This window comes from Eubalaena glacialis, chromosome 3, assembly GCF_028564815.1.
Source record: "Eubalaena glacialis isolate mEubGla1 chromosome 3, mEubGla1.1.hap2.+ XY, whole genome shotgun sequence".
Taxonomy (NCBI): domain Eukaryota; kingdom Metazoa; phylum Chordata; class Mammalia; order Artiodactyla; family Balaenidae; genus Eubalaena; species Eubalaena glacialis.
This window is the reverse complement of record NC_083718.1, coordinates 81,864,805-81,878,425: the sequence shown is the minus strand read 5'-3', so window position 1 is coordinate 81,878,425 and position 13,621 is coordinate 81,864,805. Positions and strand designations below refer to the sequence as shown.

Sequence of the window (13,621 nt, the reverse complement as noted above, 5' to 3'; positions counted from 1 at the left end):
GCACAGGACTAGCACAGACCTTGCTGTGCAGCCAGGGATTTCTGCATTTGGGGCTATCAAGGAAAAAGGTGGCAACAGACCAGCAGACCAGCTGGCATAGACGATGTGCACAGCCACAATTTCCACTTTTTTGTTAAACCAAACAGTACAGCCTTCTCATTACTGTCCAGCAGAACTAGAGCTTTTTGTTTTATTTGAAGAAAAGGATATTTCTGTAATATAACAAACACTACCTAGCATAAACTGACAGCCAATATCATATTTAAAATGGAATAGTTAGGCATTCCCACTAAAATAAGAAATAAAATAAGAAGGGCCACCATTACCACTGTTATCTTATCTCCTCAATTCTGAGATGTACTCCAAACATTTCTGATATTGGGATGTGAATTACATGCATTTACATTATATATCAGTATATTTTGACTAGTAGCCCCTAAAAGCTATTATTAAATTGATAGATGTTCTTATGCTCAATGGTCTTAGAATCAAAGAAATATGGTATTTAACATTATTTTGAAAATCCTAGCATATTCTGTAACACAAAACAGAAATGAGATAAATTATTAAAAAAGGAAAGAAAAACATTATTTGCGGATGATAATATCGTAACCCTTGTTGATCCAAGAAGATTAAATGAGAACTCTTGGACCACCATCAGTTAAGGAATATGGCTGGATATAAGAGAAATATACAAAACACAACCCTTCCTTATATGAAAAATACTATATTCTTAACAGCAAATAAAACATTAAAAAAGAAAAGGGAAACATCTGGGAATAATCCTAAGAAATGTGAAGAGCCTACATGTGGAAAAGTACAAAACTCTGTTGAGGAATACCTGTCTTAAATAGAAGGATACACCGGCTCCAAATGTGATGGCGGAATAGTTTATGAATGTCAATTTGTGCCAAATTAAATAACAGTTTATTGCAAATTCTAATGAGGTTAGGGGCAGTAAGGAGTGGATACCTGACAAAATGATTAAAGTTCAAGTGCAAGAACAAACAGGCAAGAATAGCCAAAATATTTTTAAAAAGAGGACAGCCATACTGATTAAATCAAAGCAGTACTGGTATAATACAGGAATGGAGCTACAGCCTAATAGAGCAGAACTACTTTTCCCCCAATAGACCCAAGTGTGTGTACCGATCCAATGCATGATAGGAGCCAAAAGCAGCAGTGAGGGGAAGAAGGATTAGTCTATAGATGGAACTTGGCTAATTGATAGGCTTTTTGGAAAGAAAGATCTATTCAGAGTCTTGCCTTATATTAATAAACCAAAATAAATTACAAATGGATTAAAGGATTATTTGTGAAGTATTTTAAATAAAAACACTAAAAAACAAAAGTCTTTGTGTATGACTTGACCTGTTTCACAGCAATGGAAGACATCACAAAGGAGAAGACTGACATCTGTTCACTGCAGATAAATTTTTGTACTTCAAAATAGTGACGTGATGTTTGAAAATGTTCACAGAAAAAAGTTTTTAAAAAGAGACATTAATAAAAAAATGAAAATGGACAGGGAATCACAGTTACAACACATCCTACACAGGACAGAGTTAATATGTATATGTGTATATATAAAGCCCACATACCTAGATAAGACAGCATGTACATATGGAGTGCTCATATGGGCCAGCACTGTAGTTTATCTTTTATTTTTTATTATCTATTTTTCTGGTTGCACCGGGTCTTAGTTGCGGCTCACGGGCTCCTTAGTTGAGGCATGCGAACTCTTAGTTGCGGCATGCATGTGGGATCTAGCTCCCTGACCGGGGATCAAACCCAGGTCCCCTGCATTGGGAGCATGGAGTCTTAGCCACTGGACCACCAGGGAAGTCCCTGTACTTTATCTTTTAATTTTCACAACCACCTTATGAGATAAGTACACTGTTACTGTCCCCATGTTACAGCATGAAAAGCTGAGGTAGGCCAAATGTTGTTCGAGATAACACAGCCAGTAACAGGCTGAGCCAGGATTCAGACTCAAGGCATTTTGGCTCCAGAGCGGGTGCTCTTGGCCATTACACTGCCCCCACTAACTCTGCAGTAGATAAAAAGCCAGTTCCCAAAAAAGGAAGTGCAAATGCCTGTCAAACGCTTGGGGAAATATTCAGTTACACTTGTAATATGTTTTACGTTTTCATTCATAAAATTAGCAATTAAAAAAAAAATGACCCAGTGCCAGGTGGGGAGATTCCATGGCTACCTTCAAAATCTAATCTTGGACTCTAGGAATCCCCTCTGGCCCCCTCCAAAATGTTCTCAAAGATGATTAGGTCACCATCACCTCCCTTCTTTAACCCTTTATTGGCTACATGTTACTCTTGGGATAAAGGCCCAAGTCCATAACAAGGTCGGCTGTGCACTCCCACTCTCCAGCCAAGCCTATCCTCCCATACTTCACAAAAGGCACCTTCCATCCTGTTTGCCCAATAGCCACAGAGCACTCTTGCAGCCTCGAAAAAGCCAAGTCATAGACTGTTTTCCCCTCCAGTCCTGTCCCTATGCCAGACGGCATATAGAGTTTATAGTATCCATAACCCTAGGAAGCTTCCTTCATAATCCTTATCAGTAGCTGTAGTTACACAGTTGCATGATCTTTGTCTGTCTGTCCTGAGCAGTACTAGCCTTGTACCCCCCATGACCCAGCACAGTGCTTTGGCTATAAAAGGTATTCAACAAATATTTGTCAAAGGAATATACATTAATGATTGAATGAAAGAAAGAGGAGGGAGAAAAGTAAAAAAATAAGGAAAGGAGGAGAAATAAGCATTCTACCCTACGGTGGTAAGACTAAGATGTTTTTTTTTACAAAGCAATTGGACAATGTGTGTCAGAAGTCTTAAATATGTTAATAACCTCATTTAATAATCAACAATCATTATTAATATGTAATCATATTGCTACATAATTATTAATAAGTGTAATTAATGATCCAATCATAAAAATCTACCTTGAGGAAGATAATTTGAAATCTAGTACAGAAATTTAAGCTCCCTATAGAATTGTTTACAATAGCAAAAAACTGAAAATAGATTTGATGTCCAAAACTAGAGACACAGTCAAGTAGATTCTGGTACAGTAGTAAATTATACAATACATAAAAGTGACATTTACAAAGAGTTAATGCCATGGAAGATGTTTAGTTCATAATAAGTGGAAAGACATAAAATTTAAATAGAGAACAATTTCGGCTTTGAAAAACAATATGCCCAAGTGGCAGATAGTGCTGAGTGCCTACCCTTGAACTCTGCCTTCCCTTCTGAGAGAACCCTGATTGTGTCCACATTCATCTGAGAAGGCCAGGCTCCCTCCCCAGACCCAGAGGGAGGACTGTGATTAGTCTAATCTAACTTGGTTTTGGCAATTCCACTCCTCTTGCCAGTGATACATGTGATACAACGCTGGCCAACAAAACACAAAGGAAGTCTGTCAAGAGCTTTCTGTCACAAAGGTTCCTTGCTATGAATAAATGATGCCCTGAGGATGGCAGAGTAGAGGGCTGGGACAACTCTGAGTTGCTGAATCAATCTACCCTGGAACTGCCCTATCTGTGGGCTAACCAACACAGCACTGCACAAAAGACACCAAAATGTTAATGATGATATCTGAGAAGTAGGGTTACCAGGGATTTTATTCATTTTAATAGTTTCTTCAATTTTCAAGTTTTCTATAATGAAGCATCTATCACACTCAAAATAAAGGGGAAAAGTTAATAAGAAAAAGAGGTTCATGTATTGCATGAACCTTGCCCTTAAGAAGCTCAGTCTAATAATGGAAATAGCCATGTAAATAAATGATTAAGATATGCTGTGATAAAACCACAATGAGATACCACTTCATAGCTATTAGAATGGCTAAAATAAAACTAAAAAAAAAAACACCCTCATAATATCTAATGGTGAGGATATGCAGCAAGTAGAACTCTCATACACTGTTGGTGGGAATGTAAAATGGTACAACCACTTTGGAAAACTGGCAATTTCTTCTAGGGCTAAATATGTAAACACCCTATGTATGACTCAGCCGCTATACTTCTGGGTACTTACCCAAGGAAAATGAAAAGAGATGGCTACAAAAAGACTTATAGAAGAATGTTTATGGAACCAGGGGTAGGGAGAAGGGGAAAGGGGGAGTTGTTTAATGGGTGCAGAGTTTCAGATTTGCAAAATGAAAAAGTTCTGGAGATCTGAACTTTTCACCATGTGAATATACATAATACTACTGAACTGTACACTTAAAAATGGTTAATTTGGTAAATTTTATGTGTTTTTCACCACAATTAAAAAAAAAAGAAGAAAAAAAAAGAATGTTCCTAGAGCTTTATTCTTGATAGCCGCAAACTGGAAACAACCCCAAAGCACACCAACTGATGAATGAATAAATGACTAATGTATATACATACAGTGGATACTGACACATGCGACACGGCTGAACCTCACTAAAAGAAGCCACACATAAAGTACATATTATATAGTTCCATTTATATGACATTTCAGAACAGGCAAAACTGATCTATGGTGATAGACATCAGAACAGTGGTGGCCTTTGGAGACAGCGGTGACTAGAAAGGTGCACGAGGGAACTTTCTGGGGTGATGGAAATCCTTTATTTCTTGATTTGGATGGTGATTAAATGGGTATATGTATTTGTCAAAATTTACTGAATGGTATTCAATGAATACCATAGCATATTCATTAAATATTTTTACTGTATATAATTACATCTCAAAAAGAGACTTAGGGAAATGGTGAGACAGGGAAACTGGAAGAGGCTAAATTCATCATCTTGGCTATACACCAAGAAGTTGCTAACAGAATAAGAGTGCTTCTTTAAACCAGATCAACAGCAACAGATAAACATCTCATGCAGCAATTTATGGAAATGCTTAAGAACATTAAAATGATGAGAATTATACATACATTTGAACTCAGTTTTGTGGAGCAAGCTTTGATATTCTGCTAAATTTAAAAAAGGAAAAATAAATGATACATACGCACTAATGTAAGTATCTTTAAAACAAAACTTTGGGCTTCCCTGGTGGCACAGTGGTTAAGAATCTGCCTGCCAATGCAGGGGACACGGATTCAAGCCCTGGTCCGGGAAGATCCCACATGCCACGGAGCAACTAAGCCCGTGCGCTACAACTACTAAGCCTGCACTCTAGAGCTCACGAGCCACAACTACTGAGCCTGCGTGCCACAACTACTGAAACCTGCGTGCCTAGAGACCGTGCTCCGCAACAAGAGAAGCCACCGCAATGAGAAGCCAGCACACCACAATGAAGAGTAGCCCCACCCGCCGCAACTAGAGAAAGCCCACGCGCAGCAACAAAGACCCAACACAGCCAAAAATAAATAAATAAATTTATAAAAAACAAAACAAAACATAGACTTTTTAAAAAAAATTATTAGCACCTTTAATTATTATTTATTTATTTATTTATTTTTTGGGCTGTGTTGGGTCTTCGTTTTTCTGTGTGAGGGCTTCCTCTAGCTGCAGCAAGTGGGGGCCACTCTTCATCGCGGTGCGCGGGCCTCTCACTATCGCGGCCTCTCTTGTTGCGGGGCACAGGCTCCAGACGCGCAGGCTCAGTAGTTGTGGCTCACGGGTCTAGTTGCTCCGCGGCATGTGGGATCTTCCCAGACCTGAGCCCGAACCCGTGTCCCCTGCATTAGCAGGCAGATTCTCAACCACTGCGCCACCAGGGAAGCTCCCATAGACCTTTATCTAATTAAAACTGCTTTTATTTAAAACATTGTACAATATTTTCATCAAATATCTTGTTTAAATCTGAAATAAAACTGAATATTAGCTTTTCAAAGTCATATGTCAAAAAGCAAACCTTTAGAACACAAAATGAAGAAAAATATTTTTAAGCTTACAAGCAAAGGAAGAAATCAAAAAGGACAAAATTTGTCTGCAGAAGAATGAAAAACAGGTTTTGTATGTTTAATGATAAAGCCAAAATTAGATGGCAAACAACCAACCGGAAGACTATTTACAGCAAATAAGAGTTTTTTGTTTGTTTTTTACAATGAGCATATACTCATATTTTTTAGAGTATTTGTATAATTTATTAAAAAAATAATCACTTAGACACAATAAGCGAATAGACAAAATCAGGAATTAACAGATTTTTTAAAATGGAAATAAAAATGGTTAATATGCATATGCAAAAAAGAAAAGTTCAAACTTAATCATAACAAAAAATGCAAATTAAAATGAGACACCGTTTTTCAATCTAGCTAAGATTTTCCTCTTTCACTTAAAATACCCAGTCCTGGAGAAGGCAGGGTGAGACAGAGGCAACAGTGAATGGTCAGGCATTGCAGTACAAACTCATATTCACTTTTTAGGAAGCAAATGAGGACTAAGCACTACAAGAAGGTATTGCAGCTGGTTAGAAGCGGGGGGTGGGGGGGGTCCAGACGTTTGGGGGTGAGTGTGGGGTTAAACAATAGCCCTTTCACCTCAAGCCTCTAATTGTATGAGAACTACTTTTTGTGTGTTAAAAGAAGAAACAAAAGGGTATTCCCCCTCCCGATATTTTTGTTGAGGGGGGTGGGTGTGGCATGGATAGGTTAAGATAAGATAAGATAAGGCACAATAGTACCCAGGAAGATGGATGTGGATTTGGGCTCTCCCTGGGAGAGGGCAGAAGACCAACACCCGAGCAGCCCCTGTCCTGCAGGACAGACTGCACTCTGGGCTGCAAGTCCCCCATCACCCCGAGGCAGGGTGCTCTCCCTGGGGAGTAGTGGTGGGTGCAGCAGAAGCACACTGAAGACAGGTATGGAAAAGGAAAGGTGCAGATCAGCATGTAGAACGTGGCTGCATCTGGGTGAAAATCAAACAATGACAACAAGATGGAGTGTATTTTATTTAATAGCTTTGACTACAAAAGCCTAAGAAAAGGTAAGGGAGGAGACACACACCAAGCTATTAGTAGTAGCTCTACCTCTGGAGGGTGAGATGAGCTGGATGGAGAGGGGTCTCATTTCTTTTATAATTTTCTAGTTTGGATTTTTTTAGCCTCTTTTGAATGTTTTTGTATTTAAAAAGAAAAAAAAAGTTTTAAAGTTCACAACCTTGATCCCCAAACTCCAGTCAAAGAATAAGTTGTTAAGGGACTTAAAACCATGCCTGGCACACTGTAAGCGCTCAAGGGAATGTTTTAAAGATAAATACTCCGGGACTTTCCTTGTGGCGCAATGGTTAAGAATCCGTCTGCCAATGCAGGAGACACAGGTTCGAGCTCTGGTCCGGGAAGATCCCACATGCCGCGGAGCAACTAAGCCCACCAGCCAGGACCCGCGTGCCGCAACTACTGAAGCCCGCGCTCCTAGAGGCCATGCTCCTCAAAGGGAGAGGCCACCGCAGTGAGAAGCCCGCGCACTGCAACTAGAGAAAGCCCGCGTGCAGCAATGAGGACCCAGCACGGCCAAAAATAAATAAAATTAGAAAAAAAAAAAAAAAAAGATAACTACTCTAAGGAAAAAAAGACTCAAACTACAAAAAAAAAAAAAGCCTTAATATACAACCTATCATAGTTCAGAAGGGTTTGAGGGGGGTGAAATATCTCACAGGGTGGAATTTCCAGGTGGCTGCTCCTTGGGGCCTGACCCTTCACCTCTGTAGGTTCAGATGCACATGGGGAGAGAGGTTCTGCCTTTCCGGGGCATTTACATGTACTTGCATTTACAGACATTTACAGTGAGAACTATATCTATCATGCAGATTGAATCCTCATCAACACCGTGGCATCATTTTCTCCCTGTGGGCAGATTTTCATTCATTCATTTAATAAACATTTATTAAGCACATACTATGTGCCAGGCACGTCCTAGGCCCTAGAGATACAGCAGTAAATAAAATAAAAATTCCTTTCATTTTTTCATGAAGCTGATGTTTTAATGAGAAGACAGGCAACAAACAAATATACAGTGTCAACTGGTTGTAAGTGCTAAGAAGAAAAATAATGCAGCTAAGGAGGAGGTAAGGAATACAAAGCAAAGAGCACCTCTGTCTTCAAGGGGCTCTCAGTCTAGTGGAGAACTGACTAGAAAATAGACAGTTATCAAACAGAAATCAAATCCACAGTAAGGTTGTGCTCAGGGGATGTGACTTCCTCGTTGATGGAGATCAAGGAAGGCTTCTGAGAAGAGAAGCATGACCTGAATCCAAAAGGAAGTCAGTCAGACAAAATAGTGTGTTGTGTGTGTGTGTGTGTGTGCGTGTACACGCGTGCATGCACAAACAGCAGATGGAAAGGAGCGGAAGGGATGAAAAGAACATGATCAATGCCACAACAAAATAACAACGTGTGGGCTTCCCTGGTGGCGCAGTGGTTGAGAATCTGCCTGCCAATGCAGGGGAAATGGGTTCGAGCCCTGGTCTGGGAAGATCCCACATGCCGCGGAGCAACTGGGCCCGTGAGCCACAATTACTGAGCCTGCGCGTCTGGAGCCTGTGCTCCGCAACAAGAGAGGCTGCGATAGTGAGACGCCCGTGCACCGCAATGAAGAGTGGCCCCCGCTTGCCACAACTAGGGAAAGCCCTCGCACAGAAACGAAGACAAAACACAGCCATAAATTAAAAAAAAACAAAAACAAAAACAAGAAACAACGTGTGATGGACAAACAAAACCACGTGGATCCATTCCAGTTGGAAGGCTCTGGAAAGGCCTCAAAGAAGTGGGATATAAGCACACATGTCAGCACATATGCCTATGTATACACACACACTTACAGTAATCATCTGTTGTTTTCACCTGTCTAGTACCTCTGCACTTCCCCATCCCATGTGGTTATGGAAGGAAATTTTACTCCTTCATCTCAGAAGTGGGCCTGTGACACAGATCTGTCTAAACATGGCATCCCTAGCTCCTTGTCCACATGATTAGTTTACAATGCTAGAAGAGAGCTGTAAGGTCATAGGCTTGGGGCTGCCAAGAGTCACCTTCTTCAGTATGTATGGAGAAAACAGCAGGAAAGAATGAGGGCAATAAACAAAAAGAAGCAGAGAAAGGCAGGGCGAAGAGAGTTCTCACGACATCACTTCAGCCTCATGATCCAGCCATGCCTGAAGCTCACATTTGGACCTCCTAGTTAAATGATCAACCCTTTTTTGCTTATGTTAGTTTACATTAGGTTTCTGCCATTTGCAACTAGATTAATATACCCCCTTCTGGGGAAAGAACTTCACTCTGTGTGTGGTGGTGGTGGGGTACAGAGGGAAAGGGAGGATAAATTATGTTAAAGGGTCTCTCCCATTAAGTTTGATAAACATGATGAAATAGGTGGCTTCAAGGCATCTGGGAGGGTATAGAAGCAGCAATGAAAGCTCCTTGGGTGGAGGAACTGAGAGTTTACTTGTCACAATCTATACGGATGGGTTATATAAACCTTTCTGCATTCCTAATAATTCACTATACAGCCCTAAGTCATTTTCAGACTGAGAACCAACACAGAATGGCTCATCAAAAACACCAAGAATATCATCTGTTTAAAACCCTTTTACCATTACCACATTAATGCACATCCGTCACAGATCTTTCTCAAATACTTAATTTTGTGACAAACTTAATATTTCGAACTCTGTATCCCTGATACCAAACCATCATCCAGTGTTCTCCAGGAAACTTAACTCAAGCAGCTCTACCCACTATGGTCCAAGTCTAACAGATGTTATAGCAAAATAAACTGCTGTATCTCAAGAGATCACTACAGAAGCCCAAAAGGGGCTCAGACCCTGTTGTTCACATAAACTCAAATCAGTTGGTCACAGATAATAATACCAGTCTTGGTCTGAAACACAGCTTCAAATCTTTAAATCCATGAATCAGAAAAATGCTCATATTACACTGTGTTACAGTATAAAAATAGCTAGCTTAAAGGAAACTGTGTGTGTTAGCAATGGGTCTCCTTCTGGCAGACGTAACAATACCTCAAGATTTTTTCTTCTTTCCACAGACATTTACCAAATACCTACTGTTTGCCCACTATCCCAGCACTGTGCGCCCATGAGCCTTTCTCTGGGTGGAAAGGCTAAATCTTGCTTTGCATCTGGACAATGCTGGGTAAAATGTAAAATAAAAGGTAATTTATCACTGGACAATTTGAGATGTTATTCTTACAGCAAATACCGGCCCTCTAAACTCTGCTTATGCCTCCCTTCCCCCACTACACCTCACACTGCCAGGATTCTAGTCACTGAGAAATAACAAGACCCAACCCCTACATAGCCTGAGGGCCTGGGTTCAAGTTTCAGCTCTGCCATTAAATAGTGTCAGGAACTTGGCTAAACTCACCTTCTGCATCTGCAAAATGGGGATAATACTTATTATAGGACTGGGCTGCCGGAGGGATTAAAGAAATTACTGTATGTTGAGAGCTCAGTACAGGGTCACACACATAGCATGTGCTCAATAAAGAGAAGCTATAATTAAGAGAATAAAGTGAGACTTTTTCCAGTTCTAAAATGTTATGGTCTATTGTAGAGAGATTATGGGTTTTGAGTCTCCCCCGCCACCCCAAGTCTGCTTTATCATATCTGGCAGAATAGCAAGCACACAGAATAGCAAAACATTCCCCTGCTTTTCAAGCAGCTGTACCAATGGGAAACCTTCAGCAAGGGAGCAAGTTCAAGTCATGGGTGCTGGGCCCTTACTAATAATAGCTAGACACTTCAAATTCTGACAACAACCCTGCAAGGTAGATATAATTATCCTCATTTTGTAGATAAGACCAAGTAGGAGTAGAAAGGTTAAATAACTCACTCACTGTCACACAGCTGGCAAACGCAGACCAGACTCCCAGAAGTCATGCCCCCTTTCCACTCTTTTCCCTGCCTCCCATACAGCAAGCACACCCAGCTGTCTGTGAAATAATGAAATAACGGAAAAGATATCTCAAAATCTCTGAAACGATGGGAACGGGCCTTCTTTAGTAAAGAAAGAAACTGGCATCATCACTCGCATTTGCTCGACAATTTGTTGCTCCGACGTTCTCGGCTCCCAGTGACCTGTTCTAGCAATCCGGCCTCCCTCTCCAACAGCAGCCACTGTGTAGGCCTGTGTGTGCAAATCTTCTCCCTTAGCAGCTTAGGCTCTGTTCCCTCCCCAGCCGCAGGCTGGGACTCCCCGACACTGCGTTTAAAATCCAATGACAGGTGCGTATGCCTCTTTGAAAGGCAAGTTTCCCAAACTCTGACACCAACACGGCACACCTGAGGCAGGCTTACCCTCTAGCGGGACCCAAGAATCAAGCCAAGCAGATGAAGGAAGGGGAGGTGACGCAACTAGGCCTCCTGCACCAAGGCCAGACCGAGGCAGAACGCAGTGGCCGTGACCCCGCAGTGGGCTCTCCACCGCGGACGCCTACGCCTTCCCCGTATAAGGCACGCCAAGGGCTGCGGATATTATCCCAGGGATGAGGCGCGGGCCTATGCAGTCAGCGGAGAAGGCGCAGGAAGGCGCGGACCTGAACGAGTCCCAGGCGCCTAGCTCTCCAGTCACTCTCCCCCAGGGGAGGGAGTTGGCGAGAGGGAGACAAGGGCCTTTGGTACCCAGCTGTTCGGCTCCGGCTGGCACGAGCGCCGGAGCATCCGTGCGCAGCCTCTGCCGCCCACACCCGCGCACACCCGGGAGCACAAACACCCGCACACAAGCCCTTGGTCCCCGGCGCCCGCCTCCCCGCAAGGCTGCTGAGCCCCGCCGCTGCCCCCGACCCCCGCCTCCCCACCTGGCCCTGCGGCCACACTCAGAGCCCACCCGGGCGCCCCTGCGCTCCCCCTTCCAGTAGCGCCGGACACTGGAGCGGCGGCGCGAGCCGGGTGTTCAGGCCACAGAAGGTGATAGCGGGGAAGGGAAAAGCCTCTTACCGGGTCTTGTAATTCTCCGGGACACAGCGCGACACCAGAGACTGCCAGTGGCGCCGGGACCCTCCCCCCGCCCTCCCCCACCACGTAGCCCTCTCTACCTTCAGTCGGGAATCAATGGCCCGGTCGCGGATTGGTGACATCATTGGCGCGCCGGGCGTGGGAGGGAGCACCACGTGATTCCTCCCTCTTTTGTTTGCGTCCTAGTTAAGCTAGGATTTTGTTGCTCCCTCCTTGGGTTTTTACTGATCTGTTAACGGCGTTGTCGTAGGCACGGTGGAGAGTAGGTACCTGGGTTTGGTATGCTACATTTTTGCTCATGGCCTTGATTAAACTCCTCAGTCATTTATAACGTAGTTGGGCCGGAAGGCCTGAGACGTATGTGGGTACCATCTTTTTTTTTTTTTTTAAATGGATATCAAGTACACAGAATTAGTTAATAATACCCAATAATCAGTATTCCTTGTATGGCACGTTCAAATTAAATATTTTTTAAATGTTATAATGAACATCACCTTTAACTCCCCATTTTGCCACCCCAACCAAGAACTAAAATATTATCAATAATTTTAATGTACTTATAAGTGGTCGCCATCCTTTACCTCTGCCTTCCCCTCAGAAGTAACCTCCATCCTGACTTGTGTTTACACAACTTTTATATTGCTTTAATTTCTTTTCACAGTTATATGCATTATTAAATGCTATTTTTTTTTTTATTAGTTTTGTGTGTGTGTGTGTTTGAACTTTCATCTAATGTTCTGGACTTTTATTTTAACAAACACGTTCCTAAGTTACTTAGTCCATTCAGGCTGCTATAACAAATACCAGATTTTTAAACAGAAATTTATTTCTCACAGTTCTAGAGGCTGGAAGTCAGGGTGCCAGCATGTTATAGGTAGGGCCCTTTTCCTCTTGGCAGAGTTCTCCTTGTATGGCAGAAGGAGTTAGGGTTCTCTGTGTGGTCTCTTTTATAAGAACTCCAATCCCATTCATGAGGGCTCCACCCTCATGACTTAAGCCCCTCCCAAAGGCCCTACCTCCTAATACCGTCCATTGGGCCTTAGGATTTCAACATATGAATTTGGGGGAGAACACAAATGTTGACCATAGCACTAAGATTCATTCTTCTTGTTGAGTGAAGTTTCATTTCATTCATTTTCACTGCTATATAACAAATCATTTTGTGAGTGTACCATTATTTATCCATTCTCTGGCTGCTGAATATTTATGCAATTTCCAGTTGTTGGTGTTTTTTTGTTTTTGTTTTTGTTTTGCTTTTTCCAACTGTGCTGCTATGAGCATTGCCTTTTGGTTCCTCTATACAAACTTTTCTCTTGGGTATATTTATCTAGGAGTGGAATTGATGGGTTTTGGGTATGTCAGTGTTCAACTCTGTGTGATAGTGCCAAATCTTTATTCAAAGTGGTTATACCAGTTTACAATCCTAGCAATTTCTAGCATCCACATCTTCCCTAATACTTGAGACTTCTTGATTTTTGCCAATGAAATGGGAGTTAAATGGTGTCTCATCCTGGCTTTATTGGCATATTCCCGAAGTTAAGCATCTCTTACGTATTTTATCTGTAGTTCTTTTCTATGAAATGTCAGTGTAGGGCATTCAGGGGTTTCAAGGCAGATCAAGGAAAAAGGCATGACTGTGAGGTGGCAGTAGCACAGGCAAGCTTTATTTGGACAAGTTTTGACAGGTTTGCAGGCAGGGGAAGTCCCTCAC

The 13,621-nt window shown here is 42.1% G+C and overlaps 1 protein-coding gene across 6 annotated transcripts in view; it reads right to left on the bottom strand.

The window, feature by feature from the left end:
- ADAR (adenosine deaminase RNA specific) overlaps positions 1-12,034 on the bottom strand; it is a 40,785-nt gene extending 28,751 nt beyond the window's left edge. For 5 of the 6 annotated variants that reach the window (XM_061183388.1, XM_061183392.1, XM_061183391.1 and 2 more), the window contains exon 1: positions 11,991-12,034. In XM_061183388.1, the coding sequence (XP_061039371.1) occupies positions 11,991-12,032 (42 nt within the window). In that variant the 5' untranslated portion in view covers positions 12,033-12,034. Of the gene's footprint in view, positions 1-11,892; positions 11,964-11,990 lie in introns of those variants that run through there. The other variant, XM_061183397.1, reaches the window with a different exon arrangement.
- Between the last annotated feature and the right edge of the window lie 1,587 nt (positions 12,035-13,621).